General features: G+C 44.6%; 1 protein-coding gene across 5 annotated transcripts in view; it reads left to right on the top strand.

Annotated features, from left to right (window-relative positions):
• The window catches only part of STN1 (STN1 subunit of CST complex), a 42,965-nt gene extending 20,825 nt beyond the window's left edge, over nucleotides 1-22,140 (top strand). For 3 of the 5 annotated variants that reach the window (XM_046028087.1, XM_046028089.1, XM_046028084.1), the window contains exons 6-10: nucleotides 141-255; nucleotides 3,499-3,673; nucleotides 9,584-9,706; nucleotides 13,175-13,247; nucleotides 21,823-22,140. In XM_046028087.1, the coding sequence (XP_045884043.1) occupies nucleotides 141-255; nucleotides 3,499-3,673; nucleotides 9,584-9,706; nucleotides 13,175-13,247; nucleotides 21,823-21,983 (647 nt within the window). In that variant the 3' untranslated portion in view covers nucleotides 21,984-22,140. The remainder of the gene's footprint in view (nucleotides 1-140; nucleotides 256-3,498; nucleotides 3,674-9,583; nucleotides 9,707-13,174; nucleotides 13,248-21,822) is intronic. The other 2 variants (XM_046028086.1, XM_046028085.1) reach the window with 2 other exon arrangements.
• Nucleotides 22,141-27,700: the final 5,560 nt, after the last annotated feature.

Here is a 27,700-nt window from a genome sequence, read left to right as displayed (position 1 = left end):
ACTAAATGTGCATCTAGAATGTATGCTCCTTGGGCACCTATAGGAAGGGTGACCCACTGGGTGCCTAGCAGCAGTTTGAACATGGGAAAGAGCTGATCTCATTGTATTTCTATGGCATGTTTTCCCCCATGGCTTGTTAGATAAAGTGGATGATCCCGTGTGCAACATTCAAATCTTGAGAATGCTGGAGCTGCCCCGTATCTACAGGAAGGTTTATGACCAGCCTTTCCGCAGCCCACCCCTAGAGCAAGAAAGGTAAGCTGTGGCCTCTCCCTGCTGGAGATGTGATGATGGCAGTAAGGCCAAGCAGTGGGCGCCCAGATGCTGGGGTGGGCCGGGGTTCAAATCCTGAATGGTCCAGTCTCACAGAGGGGCTCCGGGCAAGTCCACTTACTCCCCATATGCCTTCATTTTCTTACCTGCAAGTGAAGATAATAATAGTACAGATATTCGAAGGTTCTTGTGAGGAAAACGTGTGTAATTGGGAGTCCCTGAAGGAGTGCAGGGAGCAGAGAAAATGTATTTGAAGAAATAATGGATAAAGTTTTTCCAGGTTTGCTGAAAACTATATAAATGCACAGATCCAGGAAGCTCAATGAGCCCCCAAGGCAAGAAACCAAAAGAAAGCTGCCCTGGAACCTCATAATCAAAATACTACTCTATGACACATTCTAACAAAAACTAAAAAATGATACCCGTCATTCCCAACCTGGACTGATTTTACTTTCTTGTGTGTGGAGGCGGGGAGCAGGAGGACTAAGAATATATGTATACTCGTTAGTGTCTGCATCAGAGAACTCTGAGAGCTGCCAGAAAACCAGTAATAGCTTCTTCCTACGGGTAGAACTGAAAAAAAGTTTAGAAAGGAGACTTCACTGTGTACCCTTTAATTTTTTTTTCTAAGATTTTATTTTGAGAGAGAAAGAGTGCATGGAGCTGGGGGTGGATGGGGCGCGGCTGAGGGGGTGGGGGAAGAGAGAACCTTAAGCAGACTCTGCACTGAGCACAGAGCCTGACACAGGGCTCTGTCTCACGACCACCAGGTCATGACCCGAGCCAAAAGCAGGAGTCAGCCACTTAGCCGACTGAGCCACCCAGGCACTGCACCCCCCCACTGCCGCTTTAATTTTTTTAAACATACATATGTTACATATTAAAAAAATGTATGTTTAAAAAAACCCTAAGTCTACACCTGTAGAAAGTAACAGAATGGAAGCTCTCCATTTTCCTGCCTCAGTACCATTTCCCAGAGGTTGCCACCATTCGTAGGTTGAGGTGTATCCTTTTAGACATTTTTCTTCTGTGCATATACAAGCATTCACCCATGTCTTTTATGGGTTGTCATTTTCTTTTTAATACAAATGGGAACATACTTTATATACCATTCTGCAGTTTGACTTTTTTCACAATTTTTCATGTATATTATAGTTCCTAGAGTCCTGCCTCATCCTTTTAAACGACTGCACAGTACTCACTGTACGACTGCCCTTTATGTCAGAAACAAGCGTTATTATTGAACAGACCAATTACCAGTAATGAATTTGAATCAGTAGTCAGAACACTCCCAAAACACAAAAGTCTAGGACCAGATGGCTTCACAGGTGAATTCTATCAAACATTTAAAAAAAGAGTTAATACCTATTCTCCTCGAACTATTCCAGAAAATAGAAGGGGAAGGAAAGTTTCCAAATACATTCTGTGCCACAGGCATTACCCTGACACCAAAACCAGACAGACACTCTACAAAAATAGACAACTACAAGCCCATATGCCTGATGAACATGGATGCAAAAATCCTCAACAAAATACCAGCAAACTGCATTAACAATGCACTAAAAGGATCATTCGCCATCATCACGTGGGATTTATTCTGGGAATACATGGATTGTTTAATATCTACAAATCAATCAACATGAGACACCACATTAATAAAACAAAGCATGAGAGTCACATGATCATCTCAGTAGATGCAGAAAAGGCTTTTGATAAAACCCAACAGCCATTCATGGTAAAAACTCTCAACTGAGTAGGCTTAGAGTGTACATAGTGTAGTGAAGGCCATATATGAAAACCCCACAACTAACATCATATGCACTGGTGGAAAACAGCATCTCCTCTCAGATGGGGAACAAGACAAAGAAACCCACTGTTGTCCCTTTTCATTCAACATCGTACTAGAAAGCCTAGCCACAGCAGTCAGGCAAGAAAAAGAAATTAAAGGCATCCAAATTGGTAAGGAAAGAGTTAAACTGTCGATATGTGCAAATGACATGATACTATATAGAGAAAAATCCTAAAGACTCCACCAAAACAAATCATTAAAACTACAAATGGGTACTATATGGTGATTAACAACATAATAATTAAAAAAAAGGAACTACAAGTGAATTCAGTAGAGTTGTAGGATATAGAGTTAATACACAGAAATTGGTTACATTCCTATACACTAATAACAAAGCAGGAAGAAAAATGAAGAAAACAATTCCATTTACAGTTGCACCAAAAAGAATAGAATACCTAGGAAAAAACTTAACCAAGGAAGTAGAAGACCTGTACTCTGAAAACTATAAAACATTGAAGGTGACACAAAAGGAAAGATATTCCATGCTCATGGATTAGAAGAATTAGTATTGTTAAAAGTTCCATACTGCCCAAAGCAATCTCTGGATTCAATGCAATCCTTATCAAAATACCAACAGCATTTTTCAAAGAATTAGAACAAATAATCTTAGAATTTGTATTGAACCACAGAAGACCCAAATAACCAAAGCAATCTTGAGAATGAAGAACAAAGCTTAAGGTATCACAATCCCAGATTTCAAGATATACTGCACAGCCACAGTAATCAAAACAAGTATGGTAGTGACACAAAACTAGACACATAGGTCAGTGGAACAGAATAGAGAGCCCAGAAATGAATCCACGTTTATGTGCTCAATCTCTAACAAAGGAGGCAAAAATATACAATGGGGGAAAGTTTAAAAATCGGTTTAAAAAAATAAAAAAATTAAAAATAGAAATGCCATATGATCCAATAATTCTACTACTGGGTATTTACCCAAAGAAAACAAAAACACCCCCATGTTTATTGCAGCCTTATAAACAGAGGTCAAGATAAGGAAACAAGCTAAGCGTCCATCAAAGGGGAGGAGTGTGTGGGGTGGGGGATGGACAAAATGGGTGAAGGAAAGTAGATACGGGTTTCTAGGTATAGAGTGAACATGTCGTAGGGATAAAAGATAGAGTGCAGGGAATACAGTCAGCAGTACTGTAATAGCTCTGTATGGTGACAGATGGTACCCGCGCTTGTGGTGAACGTAGCGTAGTATAGACTTGTCGGTTACTGTGTTGTACACCTTAATTTAAAAGTGGGTGTCAGCTGTGCTTCAGGCAATCGAACAAACATCAATATAGTGTCACATGTCCCAGCCGAATTTCTGCTTTAAAAAGAAGCAAAGGTGATAGTTTTCTGCAAGGCTTTTCAAAACTTTCCCCCAGCAGTGATCCAGGTGCCTTGGACCTTGCCAATCTCACGTGTTTGCTGAGTGAAAGAGCCAAAGAATTCCTCGTGGAGAACAAAGTGCAAACCTTTTACCAGCAGGAATTGGAAATTGTGGAATCTCTCCTGTCCCTTGCCAATCAGCCTGTGATTCACAGCGCCGGCCCTGAGCAGGTAGGTGCAGCGTGCCTGTCCGTGTGAGAATTCAGGTCCCCTGTCCCGTATGTGCAGCTCAGGGGTGTGGGCGAACATGACTGTGGCATGGACACTCAGAGGATAGACCCAAGGAATAGAAGTTCTGGTGCTAGTCCATGTGTCTCTTCTGGAAAGGTCACTGACCACTAAGAATTTGAAATGAAAATGTACCTGCACTTTTGCCCTCCTCACTTAATCTCAGTAAACTTAATCTTTGGGTAGGGGGAAAAAGTAGTTTAAGGTTCATACTGTTCCTTAGTATTCATGAGATGAGTGTTTAATCTCAGGAGCAGGAAATAAATGAGAAGAGGCAATTTTCTTTCCGAGATTATTTATTCAGCAAGATGATTTTTTTTAAAAGATTTTATTTATTTATTTGACACAGAGAATAAGCACAAACAGGAGGAGGGGAAGAGGGAGAGAGAGAAGCAGGCTCCCCGCTGAGCCTGGAGCCCGACGCAGGGCTCAATCCTGGGACCCTGGGATCATGACCTGAGCTGAAGGCAGTTGCTCAAGCCACTGAGCCTCCCAGGAGCCCCCAGCAAGATGATTCTTGAACCAAAGTTTTTAATGACTTGCTCTCTTTTCATCAAAATAAGGTTATCTTATTAGGATTTGTATAAAGACCAAGTTGTATTCAGTCTGGTTTATAAGTGAAAATTTCTAGAAACAATCAAATAATTTCTTACTCCTCTGAAAAAGAGCTATCCCTTTCCCCCCCGTCATGTTACAGGTGAACTTCAGTTGTTCAGTGTTTATTCACTTGTAATTAAGAGTTATTTGAAACTTTGGTTTTAGGCTTTCCCTTTCATTGCAATTCTCAGGGTTTTTGTTGTTGTGACATCATTTATTTTATTTATTTTATTCTATCAGGGAATGAATGATCTCTGCTGAAATGTCACCTTCTTGCCCTCCCCTATTTGCTCTGATAGCCACCTGCTTCCTCACTGTGTAATCACCCTGTTTTCATATCTCAGGATATCACTGGTATTTACTTGTTTGTTTGCCTATCCCTCTGCCAGAATTTAAGTTTTTCAAGAGCAGAGGTCTTGCTTATCTTGTCTTCACTCTCTAGAACCATGGCCCAGAACAGGGCTGCCATAAACTAAGTTCTTGATTATTTGTTGGTTGAAGGAATGAATAGTTTTTAAAAATTTAAATAGTCCCCGAAGGTATCTAGTTAAAGTTTCCTTCCCATCCTCCCTTGTACCCCTGTTCCTCAGAGATAAGCACCATCACTAGCCTCATGAATATCCTTCCAGAGAGAGTCTGTGCGTTTATAGACTAGGAGTGGTTATATCCTCCCGCCTTTTTTTTACACGTTGATAGCAAGCTAAACTCTGATCTGTACCTAGCTTTTCACTGAATGGCTTGTCTTAGCCTTTCCTAGCCATTCATACAGATTTGCCACTATAATGATCTCTTGTTACATGTACCATAATTTATTTAACCACTCTCTCCACTTCTGGACTGTTTAGAAGTTTTCCGGTCTTTTGTCACTGCCAACAGGGCTGCCGTGAACACCTTGTTAGGTAACATAAGTTATTCCTCGTGATTCTGGTGGAACAGATACTGGGTCCTCATCCTGACCTCCTAGGCCACGGCCGCTGCTTCTCAGTTTCGTTCACGAACCTAATTCTCTTCTCTTGGCCGCAGGCTGTGTGCCTGGTGACCCGCGATGTCATTCGCAGAGACTGGGATAGCGTGTCAGGGATGCTCCGGTGGGAAGGGCCCGGACTGGCTGCGGCCTTCTGTGACACCACCGCTTGCTCCTTCGCGGCCGGGTCCCGCCCTCCAGCTGGCCACCATCCACAAGATTAGCCTTCCTCTCATGTAGTCGTTCAGAGGCGGCTCACCGCCAAGTTAGCCCCACAGCACTTCTGACCACTCTGTCGGCGTGTTTGGAAAGAAACCGAAGCTCAGCAAAGACAGCATTCTTCCTGTGGGCCCGCTTTTCTGTCGGGGCCAAGGATTCTCTCAAGGCCTCTCCATCAAAACAACTGTAGGGAACTTCTGGCGTGATAGCTTTCTGAAAATGCTTAGAGCAGAAACTTACATCAGCCCTGTCATGTATGTTTAAAGAGATATGAATGTGGCATTTTGTTTTGTCTTTGGAAACTCTTTTCCATCAATTATGAATTACTCCCTCACATGACTCTGGTCGGGGAGGTCAGCGTCATTAAGTTGAATTCTGCTTAATAGAGCCTAGGAGACGAAGGATGCTTTACAATGATGGTGAAACCCTAGATCCTTTGGCACTTTCTGTTGTCATACAGATGAAAGCTTCACAAAAAATTGTTGTGATCGTGTTATACAGTTTAGAGGCCAAGGGAGAGAGGGTTTGAATGTCCCCCGCCCCCTTTTCTTTTTCCGTAGTGGCCCTTCTCAGCAAATCCAGAAACTTGATAAGCAGACCTTGCAAAACCATTGTTTCTTTGACAGCTGGATAAATGTGTTTGAGAATGAAGACTATATATATATTTCAGAGATCCACCCAGTTCCTGACCTGCGGCTCGGAGAGGCCCGCTCAGGCTTAGCATGATCCGCCAGTCACTCTTTCTGTCTCTGTGCAGTTTCGGTTTCCTGAATCGGATGAGCTTTGTCTTTAGAAAAAGACAAGACAGACACAAATCCCAGACCAGGCCAAACTACTGGCTAGCAGAGATGATTGGAGGCCTTGCCCCCTGAGACTGTGGCTTTAGAACCACTGGGGAGCTGTGTTCCGAGGTCAGCCAAGGCAAATGCTTTTGGAAAGGAAGTTTCACATACTGTTGATATTCACAGAGCCTCTTCTGTTGGGTCCATCTTGTTCACAGCTGAAACTGTGCTTCGGATCTCACAGACCTAGCACACTGTCTTTCTGCTGCCTGAGCTTACAGAAATCTGGGAGGAGGAACTGAGCTTTTGTGTGGTCTGGGGATAACCAGGAGTCATTTCTAATGATGGCAGTAATCATGCAACAATTATTTTTAGTCTTTAATATATTTCTCTCTTGATAAGAGCTGTAATAAACTCGACCCTTAGGATCGTGATATTAAATGGACTAAAAAGATGAATTCCTTAGAATTACAAAGATTAAGTAGCCGTAACTGTTTCATGGGGGAGTCTATTTTGGGTTGATTGTGCTTCCCCTAATAAATACAGCTTTCCCTGAAGCCCCCAGAATACAAGGCTGTGTGTGACTGAGAATTGCTGGGTGAGCTGTTTATTCTAAACACGCTCACAGAGATTTTCTGCCCCGGGGGAGTCATCACATAGTTCTTGGCCTTATTCTGCCTTCAGAGATCAGATGTTGTCATAACTGGGAATGTTTGTCAACTTTCAGGCCTTTAATGTTCTAGTAACCAGGTGTCCCAGCTTGTTGACTATTAATCGGGAGAGTGTTAGACTATCCTCTTCAAGCCAGGGGAGCATGTTTTTGAAACATCACTAGGATCCATTAGATTAAAACAATGATGCCCTCTTTGGGGGCATCTGGGTGGCTCATTCGGTTAAGCAGCTACCTTCGGCTCAGGTCATGATCCCAGGATCCTGGGATCTAGTCCCACATGGGCTCCCTACTCAGTGGGAAGCCTGCTTTCCCTCTCCCACTCCCCCTGCTTGTGTTCCTGCTCTCAATGTCTCTCTTTCACTGTCAAATAAATAAATAAAATCTTAAAACAAACAAACGAACAAACAGTGCCTCTTTGAAAGTCTTCTAGAAGGAGAGGGTTTCTTTGGAGATGCTGTTGTCAGTGCTTGAAGCCATTTGGAAGTTTTTTCCTTTCCCTGTCACTTGTCGGAAATGTCACTGGCAAATGACAAACAAGTTCTCTCTTTTAGCATCTGTGGGTACTGCCCCAGATAGCTTTCATCAGCATTTTTCTTTTTTTAAAGATTTTATTTATGTATGAGAGAGAAAACGAGTGGGGGGAGGGGCAGAGGGAGAAGCATACTCCCCACAGAGCAGGGAGCTGGATGGGGGACTCAATCCCCGGACCCTGAGATCATGACCTGAACCTAAGGCAGACACTTAACTGACTGAGCCATTCAGGCGTCCCTTTATCAGCCTTCTTCATTAGGGGTAGGACTTAGCCTTCGAATGCTTTTTTAGAAGCTTTGCCTTGTTTCTTCGGTGCTCTCGTCTTCTAAGCATCTCAGCGAATTTCTGTCACATTAAAAATGGGTCTGTACCTTGAATGACAGTCGTTCACCACTTTGTTTCAGGAATGGACTGAAAACCCCCAATGGAATATAAAAAGAATACCGCCTCTATAACGGGGGTATTCACCTCCCATTCATTACACAGACTAATAAGACTATGAGTTACCCACTGTGTGCCAGGGAGGAGGTGGCCAAGTTGAAACAAAGCCCCCAGCTCGGTAAGCTTACGGTTTAGTGAACCACGGCTGGACACAGCTGAAGGCCTGGCTTCCTCAGGAGCAAGAAATAGGATGGACTGGTAGCTCTGGGTAAACCTGTGTCCTAGAGAAATACTGATAACGAGGAGACAGAAAACTGAGAGCTGCAGAGGTTCTTTCCATGCGGCCTGGCACCCCCCTGCCTTCAGCCCCATGGATGCGCCTGGGACAGACAGGTCTCCCCATGGCTGCCTCCATTTATTTATTTACTTATTTTTTTTTTTAAATTGTGTTATGTTAGTCACCGTACAGTACGTCATTAGTTTTTGACGTAGTTTTCCATGATTCATTGTTTACGTACAACACCCTGTGCTCCATCAATCCGTGTCCTTCTTTTTTTTTTTTTTAAAGATTTTATTTATTTATTTGACAGAGAGAGATCACAAGTAGGCAGAGAGGCAGGCAGAGAGAGAGGAGGAAGCAGGCTCCCTGCGGAACAGAGAGCCTGATGCGGTGCTCCATCCCGGGACCCTGGGATCATGACCTGAGCCGAAGGCAGCGGCTTAATCCACAGGCAGTTGGATTGGGAGCCACCCAGGCGCCCCTATCCGTGTCCTTCTTAATACCCATCACCGGGCTCACCCATCCTCACACTCCCCTCCCTTCTGAAACCCTCGGTTTGTTTTCCAGAGTCCATAGTCTCTCATGGTTCTTCTCCCCCATCTGATTCCACCCCTTCGTTTTCTGCTTCCTTCTCCTAATGTCCTCCATGCTCTTCCTTATGTTACACAAACAAGTGAAACCATGGCGATTCAGTAACATGGCAGGATAAAAAATCAATGCACAGAAATCAGTTGCTTTTTTATACATTAACAATGAAACTGTAGGAAGAGAAATTAGAGAATTGATTCCATTTACAAGAGCACCAAAAACCGTAAAATACCTTGGAATAAACCTAATCAAAGAGGTAAAGGATCTGTACTTTAGGAACTGCCTCCGTTTAAAATAAAGAGACCACTTCATGTTTCATACATCCGAGAATCCCCAGCTTATTTCAGTGTGTGTAAAATTCTCTGATGTCCTTAGGAAGAGATTATATATAGCCATCATTTTAATGAAAAAACCGAACTACTATATATGTACAATGTTTGGCTCTGAAAAATAAAAAGAAGATTATCTTTTTGTTTAAGAAACAATTCAACCAAAACTAACATGGGAATAGAAGTAATTTTAAATGTTCAAGACATAGAAACTACATACTCCAGTTCAAAGATTATGTTCTTTTATCTTCTTGATTTTCCGTTTCATAGGGCAAAATCGAACAAAAGGACAACTAAGGTATGGAATGGTTATCAAGCATGATCTGACCCAAGCAAACTTCCCAGTCCTGCTTAAATACCATCAGGCCACACACCTGGATGGTTTTGACTCAGCAGATCAGAAGCCAGTTGGGTGAATTCATAAACCAGTTGGTCCAGGGAGTTACATTTAGATGATGTAAGACGGGACTTAACTTCTTTTCTTCTTTTTCTTTTTCCTCTTCCTACAGGGGGATGCTAAGAATGACAGCACATCCAAGGCAATTCATAGCATATTTAAGAATGCAATACAGCTGCTGCAGGAAAAAGGATTTGTTTTCCAGAAAGATGATGGTTTTGATAAGCTGTACTATGTAAGAGACCTGCAACTATTGTTTTCCTTCATAGCTTTGATCACGACTACATTCATTTGTTAGGAATACCTGTTTACTGTTTTTAAAAATCGTGAAGGAGGTTCATAAAATGAGTGAAAGTCAGCCCTTCTCTTTCCCCAAGGTGCCATTTCTTTTAAAAGATTTTATTTATGTATTTTAGAGAGCACAAGCAGGGAGGAGGAGAGGGGGAAAGAATCTGAAGGAGACTTCACACTGGGCGCAGAGCCCAACGTGGTGCTCGATCCCACGCCCGGGAGATCACCACCTGAGCCGAAACCAAAAGTCAGACACTTAACCCCCTGAGCCACCCAGGGGCCTCCCCCTCTTCCAGCTACCATTTTTTTAAAAAAAATATTTTATTTAATTGACAGAGAGAAATCACAACTAGGCAGAGAGGCAGGCAGAGAGAGAGAGGAGGAAGCAGGCTCCCCACGGAGCAGAGAGCCCGATGCGGGGCTCGATCCCAGGACCCTGGGATCATGACCCGAGCCGAAGGCAGAGGCTTTAACCCACTGAGCCACCCGGTTGCCCCCAGCTACCATTTTTAACAGCATGTCCTACTAGACACTTATCTGTACATTTACAAAATGTACACATCAAGGTGCTGATGTGGCTTTTTTGTTTTCCCCCCAAAATGTGATTATCCTGCAAATCGGGACTTAACACTGGGCCAAATGGTGCCTGGCTGTGAGTGGCTTTCCTTTGCATCGTAGGATGTCTAACAGCATCCCTGGCCTTCATGAAACAGCAGTAGCAGCCCCCCGCTTGTGACAACAAAAATTGTCTCAGGACATCACCAAGTGTCCCCTGAGACAGTTGAGAACCACTGCTCTCAGTAATGCCTGGAAGTTTTGGGGGGTGGGTTACCAGAATAGCACATCACTGGCGTCCTTCCGTGTCAGTACTTACTAATCTTCCTCAGTCCGTTCGACATCACATGGCACTCTTTCTTATGGGTTCTTGCCCCACACTTGTAACCACTTCTTTCTGGTGGACATCGATGCTGATTCTGGGTTTTGCTCACACAGATAGTCTTGCTGTGGTGATCTTTGTGAATTCACGTAAGCATTTCTGTAAGACTGGCTCTTAAAAGAGGAATTGCCAGAGCAGAGGGCATGTACCTTTAATCCTTTGGTCAACACAGTCTGACTGACCTCCCAGAAGGCCGTGCTCACAGACATTCCCAGGGATACAAGTGCTTGTTTGCTTCATACTTCTGGAGTTGAAGGTTCACCTCTTGCTACCTACCTTTGATTATCGGAGGAGCCATGCTTTCAGTGAAAATGGGCTTCCTCCTGACCACTGATGTTAGCAGTGGAGATGTGGCTTCAGTCACGAGTGATTCTCCTAGAGGCAGATCAAAATTCTGAGGAAACTGAGAAGTGTCACTATTTACAGACATGATTCTTGGGGGGAAGCTTTCCTTAATAGGACATTTTCTTAATGTTGATTTACTGTAGCGATTCCCCATTTTAGAGAGTTTTTTTTTTTTTTAATTAAGATATGTTTTAAATACTATTTGAGTAACTTTTAAGTTTGGGGTTTTTTTAATTTTATTTTTAAGTAATTTCTATACCCAAGGGACGCCTGGGTGGCTTAGTCAGTTAAGCGTCTGCCTTCGGCTCAGGTCATGATCCCAGGGTCCTGGGACCAAGTTGTGAGCAAGTCGTCAGGCTCCTTGCTCAGTGATAGCCTGCTTCTTCCTCTGTCTGCCTCGCCCCTCTGCTTGTGTGCGCTTTCTCTATCTCTGATGAATAAGTAAATAAAATATTTTTTAAAGATTTTATTTATTTATTTGACAGACAGAGATCACAAGTAGGCAGAGAGGCAGGCAGAGAGAGAGGAAGGGAAGCAGGCTCTCGGCTGAGCAGAGAGCCCCCTGACGCGGGACTCGATCCCAGAACCGTGAGACCATGACCTGAGCCAAAGGCAGAGGCTTGAACCCACTGAGCTATCCAGGTGCCCCAATAAAATATTTTTTAAAAAGAAACTCCTACACTCAGTGTGGAGCTTGAACTCACAACCCTGAGATCAAGAGTCACATGCTTCAGCACCTGAACCAGCCTCGCGCTCCAGTTTTGTGTTTGGGTTTTTGTTTTATTTTTTAAGTACTACACCCAGGGTGGGGCTTGAACTCACTACCCTGAGATCAAAGGTGCATTCTCTACTCACTGAGCAAGCCAGGCACCCCAGGTAACTTTTGAAAAGGGTTTTCTGATCTGTGTACGGGTGAGTGCAGACCACCTCCTCCTGTGTGGAAAGGCCTGGTGGGGTTGGAGAAGCCTGTGCTGGGCAGCTCCCCTTCACGTGCCTCCCACACCCCTCCCATTCCCCCTGGGAGGCTCCGGGTTGGCCCCCTGTGTCCATGGAGTAGAGAGCGGCTCTTCCTGGGCAGCAGGCCAGGGCTGAGGTGTGGCAGGGTTAGGCACTTCCTCCTGTGAATCAGTGTGAGCTGGAATGGGGTGATGGAGCAATAAATAGCTCTTTTCCTCTGCAGAACCATCCCATCCCCCTTCTCTCCTCCCCTTCCACGTCCTGCATGGGCCGTAGGTTTCTGTTTTCCGGAGGGCCTTGCCTCGGGGAAGTAGTTATCACAGTGCTGTGGACACTTCTGTTTGTATAGCACTTTGCTGCTTTCAGCAGCTCTCACCCCCCCATGACTTTAGATAATCTTCACAATAACCTTGGGAGTCAAGATCCCCATTCGTTCTGGTCTCGTCCCACAATTATTGATACGTGTGTTTGTTTGCGTGCTGGTTTTGTTTTGTTTTTCCCTTCCTTCCTCTTTTCCTTCCTTTCTTGTTCTCTTTCTCTTTTGTTTTTAGATTTACTATGGAACATGAAGGTGAAACCCATCTGGTTACTTGACTTCCTTCTTACCGGCCAGTTGAGAAAGGAGCTTTGCTATGTTTGCCTTTGAGACAGAAAGTGTTTCTGTGGATGAGCTAGATGTACTCCCTTGCTAGCTTTTCCGGACAGTTTTTATTTCATTTGTTTTTCTTTGGGGTTGGGAGAAAGAAGAAAACTCATGAGACATGAGATAGGTATCAGGGCCCAGAGGAAGGAGTCCTGGGTGGAGAGGGAGACTTTGAACACTTGTGCCTCCCTTTGAATATAAAGACGAGCAAGAGAAACTTCATGAATGTGTCACAAATATTTGAGAACAAAATTGCTCCTTAAAAGTACAGAATTTCAGTTTTTCTTGACATGGCCCTGGTAAACCACCTTCCTAGGGAGCATGCCTCCGGGCCAGCTACAAAGCAGTGAGCTGCATAGTGACAGAGCTGCTTTGACAATAGGCCAAGTGTCAGAAACCCTCTTGTTGGTGTAGGGATGGTGATGACTATGAAATCTTTAGAAACCATCCTAAATACTAGTCTGGGAGTCTGGGTGATGTAATTGCTTCCTTACTTAAAAATGTCCTCTCTCCTGTTTTTTCCCATTTAGGTAACCAGAGAAGACAAAGAACTGCACAGAAAGATCCACCGTATCATTCAAGAAGACTGCCAGAAGCCAAATCGTAAGTGGTGGGATGTACATGTATGTGGTGCCCAGGTGCCCTGGAGGAGAATGTTCCCTCCCAGAGAGCACTGGATGGAGAGTTAGGAGACCTGGGGCTTTCCCCAGTACTGACTTGGAAATATGACTGGTCGAGACAGCTGCCCCTCTGAGCCTCAGTCTCTTCTTCTGTACAGTGAATATTAGATTCTCACAGTTGTTCTGACCTTAGCGTCACATATAACTGGACCCTGGAGCTTCTTACCATACAGTGCTCAGGTCCCAGCCCTGGGGACACTGATTGATTAGGGGAGGGGACAGGAGCTGGCCGGCTGAGTGTCTCAGGTGGTTGCAGTACAGTGAGCTAAGCCACCGACTGAGACTTCTTGACCTTCTGGTTCTCATGTACTCTCTGCTTTGTCTTATTTCTTATTCTACTCTTGCCCCTTGTCTTTGAACGCAGACGAGACAGTTTCCTCTGTTCTGACATCAAGCCTTTCAGTGTTAGGAGAAATGGTTCTAGACATTACAGGTGATGATTAGTATAATTCAGTCATCTTGGAACCTGATAATTTGCAGAAGAAATGGTTTAAAGTACAGTTGGTTTTAGTGGAGTTAGGTCAACCCCTAGTGGTTAGAAACTCAAACTGTAGATCGCCTGACAATAGACATTACTATTTTCATACAGGTTAGAAAGAGAAGAAACCACTAGTCCTGTCTTTAAATCCTGTGTAAACTGATCAGACTTCAAGGTGACTTTTCAAAGTCTGTCTTTTACAAACATATGCTGATAATGAATGTTGGCATTTGTCAACAAATGAGGCTAAAAGAGAAGAGGAAGGACTTGTTAATGACTGCAGGTCTCCTCAGCCTGCATGCTTGCTTTCTCTCCAGAGAAATGCACCCCAGCCCTTTCAATCCCTCCATCCTTGGGGCCTGGCCCTGCTCCAGGCTGACTCAGCGGGCGGAGCTGGACCAGGTCTCCAGCCCTGGTCTTTATGGTATGCAACCCTACTTAGCCTTTAAGAACCGATGAGGTCAGATCCCAGAATGGTGTGACAACAGATCTTAAAATAAACTGAAAGCACTCTATTATTTTAATGCGAAGTTTCTGGCTTTTGTTCACATCATTCAGAACAAGGACAAGTATCCTTGAGTTAGGGGAGAACCTGTCTGTCCACAATTTAGGGAGCTTTAAAGAGCAGTGAAATGTCAAGTTCTTCGACCAAGAGGAGACGAGAGGCTGCTCCCCAAATAGCCTCCCTGCCCTCATCCTCCTTGTCAGCCACCTGACCAGACCCTTACTTTGATCTGCACTGGGAACAGGATAGGTTGAAATAATCCCAGTGCCTGGTGAAGTGAATGAGAGGAATTCACACTGCATTTCTCAGGAGAGCCAGACTACCTGGTGGCCTGAGAGTCTGCAAAAGTGACAGGTTTTCCATGCCCCCCAAACCCCCAGACCTGCCCCAGCCCTGAAGAGTGTGTGTGTGTGTCCAGGTGGACCCCCTGTGCCCCTTAGTCTGTATGTGGGAGCCTCTGACAGCTGTAAGCCAGGCCCCAGAACTAGGAAACCCCCAGGAGCTGAACTCTGGAGCACGAGTAACTGAGCATGCCAGGAATAATACCTCGTAGGAACTGTCTTGGCATCTGTTGTGACCACTCCTTATCCTAGAAAATATCTGTGATCCAAAAAAAAATATGTGTGTGTGTGTGTGTGTGTGTGTGTATATTCTTTTTTTTTTCTGAGTGATCAGATATGGACATGGTAAAAAGTCAGACAGTACAAAGTGCACACAGAAAATCAGAATCCCTCCCAACCCCGAGCCTCAGGCTCTGTGTTCCCACGTCCAAAGGCAGTGGGTGTTACTAGTTTCCTGCATATTGTTCTAGAGGTGTTCCATACACTGACAAACGTATTTGTGTAGTTTCTTTTCAAAAGCCCCACAAGTAAAGGTTAGCATATGATGCTCAGTGTTCCACACCTGGTATCTCAAATCTAACACTGGCTTCTAGAAATCATTCAGCAACGGCACATCCAACACTGCCTGAGTCTTCTTAATACCACGCAGGATTCCATTGTACGTACAGAAAGATCTTCAATCTCTTCATCATTCCTGCTGGTCCTTTAGTGTATTTCTGACCTTTGTACGAAATACAGCATGGAATTTTTCCTTATCGGGATGATCAGTAGAACGTAAACTCTCCAGTCATTTAGGAGTATTTCTTTTCTTTTTTGTTTTTAAGGTTTTATTTATTTATTTGAGAGCCAGACAGTGAGTGAGAGAACACAAGCTGGGGGAGAGGGAGAGGGAGAAGCAGACTCCCTGCTGAGCAAGGAGCCTGATGTAGGACTTGATCCCAGGACCCCGGGATCATGACCTGAGTCGAAGGTAGCCGCTTAACTGACTGAGCCACCCAGGCACCCCTAACAGTTTTACTTCTTTCTTACCAATTTCAGTGCCTTTTATTTCATTTTCTTTTCTGATTGCTGTGGCTAGGACCTAGTACTATGTCGACAAAAGTTTGCCTCATTGTCTTTATTTGTAGTACCCACATGATGGGTTGTTATGAGGTTTAAATACATTGGTGGAGTAGGAAGTACCAGCAATCTGTCTCCACTTAGACAACAATTGCATCTGCCTAATATAACCATATTGGAACTCTAGAGTCTACTGAGGACTTACAACTTCCAGGGGAAGGCTTGGAGAGTAAATTCGGATAATTTCAGTCAGTTTCGGCTCTTAGTAGCAGGTTTCATTTCCTCACCTCCCCCCCTGCCCCCCCACCCCACAACATGGCAGGCACCTGTGCACATGTTCTTGGAGTAGCTTACACAGAGTTTGCAGAAACCTAGGTAGCCAAAAAGGAACACGTCCTCCAAATATCAGGGATCTGTGCTCTGTTTGCCTATTGCTTCTTTTAAAAAATAATTTTTATTTATTTATTTATTTGAGAGAGAAAGCAAGAACTGAGAGAGCACAGGCAGGGGGTACAGCAGAGGGAGAGAGAGAAGCAGACTCCCTCCTGAGCAGGGAGCTGCAAGCAGTACTTGATCCCAGGACACTGGGATCATGGCCTGAGCCAAAGGCTGATGCTTCACTGACTGAGCCCCCAGGCGCCACAGCCCATTGCTACCTCTCTGAGTTGCAGACAGAGAGGTGGCTGGCCACTGTCACACCTCCCCCAAAAGCTGAAGTGATTTCCAATGGATTTAAATGACTGGTGCCCTTCCCTCCCCCTTTCACTTTTCTTTATTCCCCTTTTGGGAGCCAAAAAAGAAAGACCAAGATACTAAAAATCAGTTGCATATATGGGAAAAATCAGAAAGTGATTATGCATGCCCAAAAGACATAGCCCGAGAAAAAGACTTGAGAAGACCTTAAGTTTATACCTCAGGCTGATCCTTGGCACAGACCCAGCCTATAATTTTTTTTTTTTTTAAAGACTTTATTCATTTATTTGACAGAGAGATCACAAGTAGGCAGAGAGGCAGGCAGAGAGAGAGGAGGAAGCAGGCTCCCCGCGGAGCAGAGAGCCTGATGCGGGGCTCGATCCCAGGACCCTGAGATCATGACCCGAGCCAAAGGCAGCGGCTTAATCCACTGAGCCACCCAGGCGCCCCGACCCAGACTATAATTTAAAAAACAAAACAAAACAAGAAAAATTCAGAAAATCCTGGGGGAAAGGGGAAAATCTGCTCCCCAAAATTATCACATTATTAAATTCAAATGTCCAGTTTTCAACTAAAAATCACAAGGCACACAAAAAAGTGGGAAAGTATGGCCCATTCAAAAGAAAAAAATAATCAACAGAAACCATTCCTGAGAAAGCCTTGATGGCAGACCTACGAGACACAGAATTTAAAACAACTTGTCTTAAAAACACTGAAAGAACTAAAGAGAGATGAGAGATATGAAGAAGGTCAAGAAAATGGTGGATGAACAAAATGGAAATACAAATAAGGAAATTGAAATTGAACCTCAGAAGAAACCAGAAAGAAATTCTGGAGCTGAAAAGTGTAATAACTGAAGTGAAGATTTCACTCTAGAGATTCAAAGGCAGAAGAAAAAAAATCAACAAATTTTACATTGAAGAAAAGTAAACAGAGCTTAAGGGACCTGTGAGACATTGTCCACTGGGCCAACATATGTATTATGGGAATCCTAGAAGGAGAAGAGAGAATATTTGAAGAACTGGTGGCTAAAAACTTCTTTAATTTGATGAAAGACAATTTGATGAAAGACATGAACACAAACATCTAAGATCACCTGGAACTCTCAAGTAAGATGAACTTAGACCCACACCACAACACGTCATAATCAGATATTTGAAAGGCAAAGACAGAGAGAGAATCTTTTTTTTTTTTTAAAGATTTTATTTATTTATTTGACAGAGATCACAAGTAGGCAGAGAGGCAGGCGGGGGGGGGGGGGGGGGGGCGGGAAGCAGGCTTCCCGCTGAGCAGAGAGCCCGATGCGGGGCTCGATCCCAGGACCCTGGAATCATGACCTGAGCCTAAGGCAGGGCCTTGAACATACTGAGCCACCCAGGCACTCCGTAACTCTGGTTTTTAATTCCACATTTTGTTTTTCATATAATTTAAGAGACTAATGAATTTAAAAGAATACCTAGTTTATGTTCTTAGGTGACAGAATGCATAAAGATGTAATTTTGTGATATCAACAATCAAAAGATGCGGGGATAGCGCTGAAAAGGAGCAGGGTTTTTCGGTGTTGAAGTTAAATTGGAATACATTCAAATTAGGAGTGTGAGTAAAATCCCCATGGTAACCACAAAGAAAATAGCTGTAGAATATGCACAAAAGGAAATAAGAAAGGAATTTAAACACTTCACTACCAAAAAAAAAAAAAAAAAAGAAATTGGCTAAACACAAAAGAATTCAGTAATGCAGGAAACGAAGGACCAAAAGTTATAAGGCATATGGAACACAAATAACAAAATGACAAAAGTAAGTCCTTCCCCCGCCAACAGTAATTAGTTAAAACCTAAATGGATTTAACTCTCCACTCAAAAGACAGATTGGCAAAATGGATTTAAAAAAACACTATCCAACTATATGCTGTCTATAGAAGGCTCACCTTAGATCCAAAGACACAAATGGATTGAAAGTCAAAGGATGGAAAAAGATAACCCTGTGCAAATAAAAGTAACCAATAGAGAGCAGGAGTGGCTACACTAATATCAGACAAAACCAACTTTAAAACCAAAAAGTTTATAAGAACAGAGAAAGGCATTATATATTATTAAAAGGTTTAATACAGCAAGAAGATATAGCAATTATAAACATTTATGTACCTAATGACAGACCATGAAAACAGATGGAGCAAAAATGGACAGAATTGAAAGGAGAAATAAATAGTTCTACGATCAGAATTGGGGCATCAGTCCTCTACTCTCAATAATGAGTAGAACAAGCAGACAGAAAATAAGTAAGGAAGTAGAGAACTTGAACACCACAAGAAATTAGATCTAATAGACCTACACAGAACACTCTCCAACAACAGAATACACATTCTTGTTGAGTGTACATGGGGCATTTTCTAGGATAGACCATATGTTAGGCCACTAATTAAGTCTCCGTCAATGGTAAAAATATACCGTACAAAGTATCTTCTTTGACCATAATCAGATGAAGTTAGAAATCAATAACAAAGCAGGAAAACTTAACAAATTTGTGGAAATTAAACAACACTTGTAACTAGTAGACCAAAGAAGAAATCACAAAGGAAATTGGAAAATAGCTAGAGATGAATGAAAATGAGAATACAACATACCAAAACTTAGGAGATGTAGCACTAAAGGGAATGTTACAGCTATAAACACATTACAAAACAAGAGGGATCTCAGATCAAAACAACTTCTAACAATTTAAGGATCTAGGAAAGAACAAATTAAATCCAAAGGCTAGCGGAAGAAAGGCAATAATAATGATTAGAACAAAGATAAATGAGATAGAGAATAGGAAATAATAGAGAAAATGAAACCAGAAGGTGGTTCTTTGAAAAAAATGAACAAAATTGCCAAACCTTTAGCTAGAGGGACTAAGAAGAAGGAGAAAAGACTCAAATCACTAAAGTCAGAAATGAAAAAGAGGACATTAGTACAGGTTCTACAGAAGTAAAAAAAAGACTGCAAAAGAGGACTGTGAACAATTGCATGTTAACAAACTATCGCCAGATGGAAGGGATGGATTCCTAGAAACACACCAAGAGTAAATCACATAGGAAAAAGAAATTTGGGTGCCTGGGTGGCTCAGTGGGGTAAAGCTTCTGCTTGCAGTTCAGGTCATGATCTTAGGGTCCTGAGATCGAGGCCTGCATCAAGCTCTGCTCAGCAGGGAGCCTGCTTCCCCCCTCTCTCTGCCTGCCTCTGCCTACTTGTGATTCTCTCTCTCTCTCTCTCTCTCTCTGTCAAATAAATAAATAAACTCTTAAAAAATTTTAAAAGAGAAAGGAAATTTGAGTAGAGTTATACCTAGTAAGGAGATTGAATCAGTAACTGAAAATCTACCAACAGAGAAAAGCTCTGGACCTGACGGTTTCTCTGGTGAATTCTACCAAACACTTAAAAACTAAAATCAGTCCTTCTCCCATGTGACTGCAAGGTCACTTTGTGAAAATCCTTCCCAGACAGCAGCACGGCCTTTCTGAAGAGATAGTTGAAGGCCTTCGGGGCATTGCTGCTTAGGGCCCCACAGACGTCCGTAGGTCCTCTTGAGCCCTGAGCTTGGGCACGCAGGCCCTACAAAGACAGATTAAAAGCTGAACGGTGGTGAGGGTCCTAGTGCTCCGTCTGCCATGTGCGGACTCAGTTTCGCTGGAGCCCCTTTACACCATCCAGCATCACCCTTCCCAGGAAGAGCTGAAGCTGCTTTAGAGCCCGGACTAGGTTATGGGTGTCATCTTGGGTTATGGAGAGGATGACAGAATATAGTCATTCCTGTGTAAGAGACACCTGCCACCAGGCTCCTTTGATCCCTGTAGCCACGGGTGAAGGAGGCGATTTTCTCCCCATCTTACAGATGAGGAAACACCCAGAGACACGAACCACTCTGCCGTGTTGGAGCCAGTACTGGACCGTGGGCCTGTTGGCCTCACGAGTCCACTGTCCCTCTGTCACTTGCTCCTCCTTGCTCAGCAACATACACACAGTAGGTGTTCAGGAAGTCTTTATTGAGTGAATGTTGGAGGGACAGCCTGGAAACCAGTGAAGGTAACAAGTTGTTCAACAGTAAACTGGGAGAGAGAATGAGAGGACAGGGCCACTAGAGGTCAGAATTTAACAAGTCTTTGTTAGCTCTGGCGCACTGCTTGAGATGGTGTCTGACCCTGAGAGCTGGAAAGGACCCCAGAGGTACCCACATCTCCTTCACAGTCCCTCCCCCTCCTCATTGGTGAGAAAACTGGGCCTCAGAGATGCTGTAAGTTGCTCAAGGCCACAGACCTGTGCCACCTCTCAAACCATGCTTTGCCCAACACCACGATACCTCTTTAATCACCTTCCTGGGGCCTCAAGCATTTCGTTCTCTGAAAACAACATTTGGTGACTGTGTCGAACAGCAGGGATGCCAGATGCTGGGGAGACACAGAGAGGCCAAACCTGGCCCTGTGTAGGGCTTGAAGCGAATCTGGGAGGCTGTTCTCTGTAATGAGATTTGACTTTGACTCAGAGTTACAGACACATTTTATTTTTTTACATCATGATCTGTTACGTTATATGTACATACATATGTACAGACACATACATATATACGTATTTATGCATACATAACGTTTCACAAAATAATACTTGTGCTATAATGCCGTGCGTTTTGTAATTTCCTTTTCCCGTCTTTCTTAATCTGTTGGTAAGGAAACAATTGCTGATCACAACCCATTACGTTGATTTCATGACCATCTCTAATGGTCATATCTTCACTGTGCGTTCCATTACTGTGAATCATTGATTCAAACGGCTAACCCTGCCAGATGGTCTTAGGTGTTTTGGGGTGGAGGATAAGAGATTACTAGAACACAGCCATCATAGACAGGACTTCTTGGAAGCCTAGGCAGAGAAGAATGAGAACAGACCAGTGGTGGGAGTCCCTTCTTCTCCAGGCTGTCACCTGAGTCAGGACTTACGGGAAAGAATATGGAGTCTGCCATAACCAGCTCTGCCGTCCATCGCAAGAGGGGTCCCGCCTGGAAAGCTTTGGGTTTGGCACTGAATAGTACTTATACCTGTAATTGCCTTAGAGAAAAAAGATGATCAAGCACTAAAAATCCATTCAGTTATGGATAGTCTGTAATCCAGGAGCAATCCTTGAAGATTGAAGGCCTGAGTTTCCAAGTAGTGGGTCCACGTCATGTGGCAAAAGAAGGGGCCTAAGAACAGGGCCTTTGTTTCATTCCTGCTGGTGATCTAAACTAGTGCCTCTCCGACTCTGCTGTGCGTCAGAATCACCAGTGGATCTTGGGGAAGTGCAGGTTCTAACCCGGGAGCCGTGGAGAAGGACTTGTCCCGAGACGGGGAGGCCGCCGAGGGGGCCGAGGGTCTGACAGGCGCGCCAGGCTGAGCCCGCTGCCTCTCTCCAGCAGACGCAGAGAGGGGCTGCCACTTTCAGCACATCTTGGCCTGTGCCCGCCTGAGTGTCAGCCCGGACCTGAGCGAAGGCGTGCTGCAGCAGGTGCTGGAGCTCCTGGAGGACCAGAGCGACATCATCAGCACCACGGAGCACTACTACACAGCGTTCTGAGGGGAGGCCGGCCCATGGGCTGGGCGGGGCCGGGCCAAGGAAGAGGAGGAGCGGGTGGTGGTCACTCCCGGGCTGGGACTGTAAACGTCACGCAGAGGCTTATGGGTCTGGTGGCGGTGATCTCGTAATAAACTGTGAAATATGGTCACTTAAGGAATGGAATTTGGCGTGAATTCTGTAGGCTGCCGTGTAGCTGCTATATCTGTGGGATAAAGTAACTCATCTCAGCCATGACCTAGAAGAAAACCCTCCCCTTGACCTTCTCCCTGGACTGGCTGTTGCCCCTCGGAGCAGAAAGGGGGAGACAGTGTTGGCGGCTGAGTTGGTGTGTGTGTGGCTCCAGGCTCTGTCACGGTAAAGGGATGCCACGTGGCAAAGTGAAGAGCACCTAGCCAGATCACACAGACCCAGAACGTTTCCAAACCTCAGAGCCTCTGCTCTTGTAGGCCTCTGTCAGAGGTTAAGAACCAAGTGTAGGGAACCGCTTCATGGGGGAGTCCACTCACCTATGATTTCCAAGGGTCAAGTACCAGAGGTGGGTCCCGAGTCCTGGGACGAATGTAGTTCACAGACCCACCTAGCGATGGGAATAAATGGACCCAAGGCATGGCCCTGTATTGGTCATTTTCCTTATTTTCCTTAGGAATTAGAGGTGTCTCAGTACATTTCCCTACACTTGAGGACATACGTGACTAAATGTGTTGTCCTTTAATGCCCTGAAGTCGTTGGAGCCTCTCAGCCAGTTGCCTGGCTGCTAGGCATTATTTTCAAGGTTACCACTGAATGTGCAGGTCGCTCTGACACCACCCAGACAAAGACTGTATCTGCCCGGACAGGTGATGGATTCCTGCTGTTGCTAGGAACGGCAGGGGAAAGGGAAAAAAAATCTGAGGTATGTGGTAGACTTGTTCTAACAGCTAAATGACAAATCCAGCCAGCAAAAATAAAGTGTGGGGAAAGATTTGGAGTTAATTACAGTCATTTCAAAAAAGCACATCTGCCTTCGTCTGCTCTTGACGTCATGAGCTCTTAGTGGCTCTGCTGGAGAGCTTGCAGGCCTCGAGTTCTGCTCTATGTGGAAATGGAATGGTTTTTATACTTAGAAGTTGGCTGCCGTTCCGTATGTCCGGCTGAGGGCTAGTACCAACAGATTGCTTCCTGTCGCCGACTTCTCTGACTTGATCCAAACATCTGCCCTGTTTCTAACAGCCGTTTACCCAGATGGTTGCCCCGTGTCCTCCATGCATTTGGAAGCTTCCCCTGTGGAATGGAGTCTCCTGGAATAACACCCCAGCTGCCTTCCTTGATAGCAGCAGATGTTCTTTTTTGAATACATCTAGCCCAGGAAGGAGTCTCGAACCAGCAACCCCACTCCCAGGGTTAATCCCAAAGAGACGATCACGAGGTGGGAAAGGATGAATACACAAGAGTCGCATTGCTGTGTGATCTAGAGCTCTTCACTGGGAAAAATAGTTGCTCATGAGGAAAAATGAATTATGATACATGCACACAGTAAAATACTATGCAGCTATTAAGTGATGAAGCAGACAGATCCTATTGCTATGTGAACACTCTTCCCAAGAAAGCAGTCACAGACCTGCTTCTATAGTATACCGTTGATCTGAAACGACTTGTATGTGTCTGTCTGTAGAGAGTGTGTTTCTGTGTGTACATTGGCATAAATGTATCCCATATATACGCATACACACAGTTGATCAGTCCCCCCTCCTAGAAATACTTTCTGCGCTCGGCTTTCCACACACTCTGGGTGCTCTTTCTCTCTTTCTCCATCTCCTTTTCCTGGTCTTCCATCTCCCTGAGGGTTTGGGGTTCAGTGTTAGACCTCATTCCTGTGCAGCTGGCTCCCTCGGAGAGCTTCACCAGTCGTGTGGCTCAGAAGAGACATATGCTGACAGACTCACCACACTTTATCCAGTTAGGACCTCTTCTGAGCTCCAGACTTCTGCCTGCGGTTTCCTACTGACATCTCCACTTCGGTGTCTGAAAGACCCCACACATGTGCCCGCAGCCAGGCGCCTAGTTACCCTTGACCCAAGACTTGCTCCTTCTGAAGTTTTTCCTGATTTGGAAGAAGGCAGCCCCATCTTTCCAGTTGTGCAGACCTAACATTCCACATCCCACCTGTCCACCAGTCACCTTGACTCCACCTTCTAGATATTTCTAGACTCTAACCGCCTCTCACTGCTGCTCTGCTACTCGCTGGATATTGCGGTTGCCTCCTGACTGAACTCCTGCCCCGGCCCCTCTTCAGTTCATTCTCCACACAGCAGCCAGAGCGATCTGTTCAACTGAAGCCAGATTCTGCCATCCTCTGCCCTCGCTCTCCCGTGACTCTCTGTCGCACGCCAGGTAGGACTGCAGGGCATCCCAGTACCAACAAGGTGTTGCTCTGCTGGGCCTCCTCTGTGCGCTATGCCCCACATGCCCACCCTGCTTAGCTTCCTGGGCCTTGCCGTGCCTCACACACCACCAGCATTCCTGCCTTGGGGCCTGTGTGCTTGTTTCCCCTGCCTGGAATGTTCCTCACCCAGGTAGCCATGTGATGGTCTTCCCCCTCCCCTCTTTGGGTCTTTCCTTGAGTGTCACCCTCTCTCCAAGGCCTGCCCTGATCCCTCTTTTGCTAAGTAGAGCCAAACCCTTCTCCTTCCTTCCCAGGACTCTTCAGTACTTACTTTTCTCCACAGTACTTGCCACCATATATTTCACACATTCCATGTATTTCTTCCTAGCTTGGTTTATTATCTATGTCCCCAACAGAAGAAATGTTCCTAGAGGACAGGACTTTCCCTGTTCTGTTTCCTGTCGTGTCGCCTGCACCTAGAGCAGTGCCTGGCGTATCTTTCCAGCCAGACCGCTCCTGGGTACGTGTCTGGCTGCCGGTATCTTCCTTTTTTTCCTGGGGGGGCTTTCTCCAATGTCTTGGCAGGCTGTTCAGGCTAGAAGTGCTCAGAATTCAAACCCCTAGGACTGGCCTTATCCTGTGGGACCTGGGATATAAGTACCCCAGCTCCCTTGCCCTTCAAATGAGATCTCTGAGGCAAGTGTCTCCACCATTCTCCAGAGTTTCTCTGTGGGATTAATCTCCGTCCACCCACCGTAGCAGTTGACTTGATAGCCACCGTTAATTGGCTGCCTTACCCTCCCTGTCTTCCCCACTCCCCATTAGTATTTGCCACACCTCCCACATGAACTGCTTCCTTTCCAGTCCTTGTCTCCTGGTCAGCTTCTGGCTGATCACAGATAACCCCATGTTCACAAGTATATTTGAGAAGTGCTGTATGAATATTATATGCATCAAGCAGAGATTACTAAAAAAACCAAAGTGATCCACTTTTGCTTTTAAGCTACACATCTCTATTTGATATTTTTACAATTAGCAAGTGTCATTTCTTTTTTTTTTTTTTTTAACATTTTATTTATTTGACAGAGAGAAATCACAACTAGGCAGAGAGGCAGGCAGAGAGAGAGGAGGAAGCAGGCTCCCTGCGGAGCAGAGAGCCCGATGCGGGGCTCAATCCCAGGACCCCGGGACCATGACCTGAGCCGAAGGCAGCGGCTTAACCCACTGAGCCACCCAGGCACCCCGCAAGTGTCATTTCTACAAAAGTAATAAAGCTCTTTCTCCCCATCCCACACTCACACAACCTGAATGATGAGTGAACAAAAAATAAGATGGGCTTTCTATCCCATAGCAGCATAAGAACTCTGAGAGCATGAGGGGAACCCTTAGAAAATTCTCTGGGGCTAACTACAGTTGGGTCACTGCTCAGGCACTGAAGAGCCATCAAAGACTCCCCTTGAAGAAGAGGGAAACTGAGCCAACACCATGGCTCTCAGCGTGCACATTTCAGAAGGCATGAACACTGCGTCTAGTTTATGGAAGCAAGAAGACAAATAGTGCTACTGTCTGGTCAGGGGTTTGTTTGAAGCTCTGTGATTTTCTCCATCTGGTAAGCCACCAGTGCTTCTCGTCCCTAAAAGACACTTCTTTCTAATTATTTTCCCCTCTGATAGTGTGCCAGGGCACTGGCCGAGAGAAAGCCAAGTGGAAAGAAGTCTATTCAGTGATGAGGAACTCAAGATGTGGTGCCAACGATTGAAAACCAAGCAAACTTGTAATTTTCCGTCGGGGAAAAGTATCCACACTTTCTTATTAGTGTGGTTTCTCCTCTGCAAGTGTCCTCTATAGGAGCTCCCCAAAGAAGCGTCTCATTGTTTCCTTACTAGATTAACGTGAAGGCTATGGGCAGACTCCGAATTCGGGGAGCAGCAGGTGCTTAGAGGAGAGTGGGACCGTCCCCAAGGGAAATGGGGCCCAGGGATGAAGAACCTTGCAGTAGAGCTATTTGCATGCCGTCTACTCCAAAGGCAAGCCCGAGCTTCCCCTCAAGTGCGTTTTTAGGTAGTGCAGAATTTATTTTTAAATACGGCCTATTTCTACTGAATTTTTATTATGTAAACCCAAACAGGTGAGTCACAGCACAGCACAGGGCTGTGTTTGCAAGAATTCTAAATCAGACCCCAAATTCCTGAAGAGACTGAAGGCTTTCCGTGTATGTCCAATTAAAATACTAGATTTTCATCTTGGAACATAAAGAGAGGAATTTTGAAGACTGCATAATAGTTTTTTTAGATAGAAAAGTGGCATGTCATTAACTCAGACTGATTTGGTGAAAGGTTTATGTAAATTAGTGAAAAGCTGGAAAGAGTGCTATTTTATTACTTTACGTCTATGCAGTGTTCCATATGACATCTGAAATAGTACGGGGTAACAGGTTGGCTGCTCTTAGAAAACCTGTTTTAATGAATTAGGAATTATTTTAATTATGTATCATTTAATTATTATATGTTTTATGCTGTTCAAATATTAATAGGTGATTTTACAGTTCTTGAACTTAAGAGATTTGACAACATGTCTGCACAAAAAATTCTATGTCAATGTTGACAGCACTATCATTCCTAATAACCAAAAAGGGAAAACAACCCAAATGTCCATGAAGTGATGAATGGATAAACAAATGTGTGTCTCTGTGATGGAAAATTGTTCAACCACACAAAGGAACGGAGTCCTGAAATATATTCCACGGATGAACCTTGAAAACATACTAAGTGAAAGATGCCAGATACTAGAGGCCACATAGTGTATGATTCCGTTTATAGGGAGTGTCTAGAATAGGCAAATCCATAGAGGAAAAAAAAAAGATAGTACTTGTCAGGATGTGGGGGAAGAAGGGGATTGGATAGTGCGGGGTTTACTTTTGGGGTGATGGAAATGTTCTGGAATTAGATAGTGGTGATATTTGCACAACTGCGAATATACTCCAAACCCCTGAATTGTGGGCTGGTTGGGATTCCTCACAGCATGGTGACTGAGTTCCAAGGGCAGGCATCCCAAGAGAGAGCACCACCCTCAAAGAAGCTGTATGGCCGGTCTGCGCATCGCCCCAGAAGCCGCACAATGCCGCTTCCATGGTGTCCTTATTGCCAAAGCAGCCAAAGCCCGACCCAGTTTCCAGAGGAGTGAATAAACCACCTCCCGATGGGGAGTAACAAGATTCCCGAAGGGTATGTAGAACCAGGAATATTGCCCTGGCCATTTTGGAAAGCACAATGTCCCACAGACACGTTTCAACTTTTATACACATATAGCTTCGTTTTTGTTTTTGTTTTTTTAAGATTTTATTTATTTATTTGAC

The sequence above is a fragment of the Meles meles genome, chromosome 13, assembly GCF_922984935.1.
Source record: "Meles meles chromosome 13, mMelMel3.1 paternal haplotype, whole genome shotgun sequence".
NCBI lineage: Eukaryota > Metazoa > Chordata > Mammalia > Carnivora > Mustelidae > Meles > Meles meles.
The sequence above is the reverse complement of the archived record's forward strand: the minus strand, read 5'-3'. Positions and strand labels throughout refer to the sequence as shown.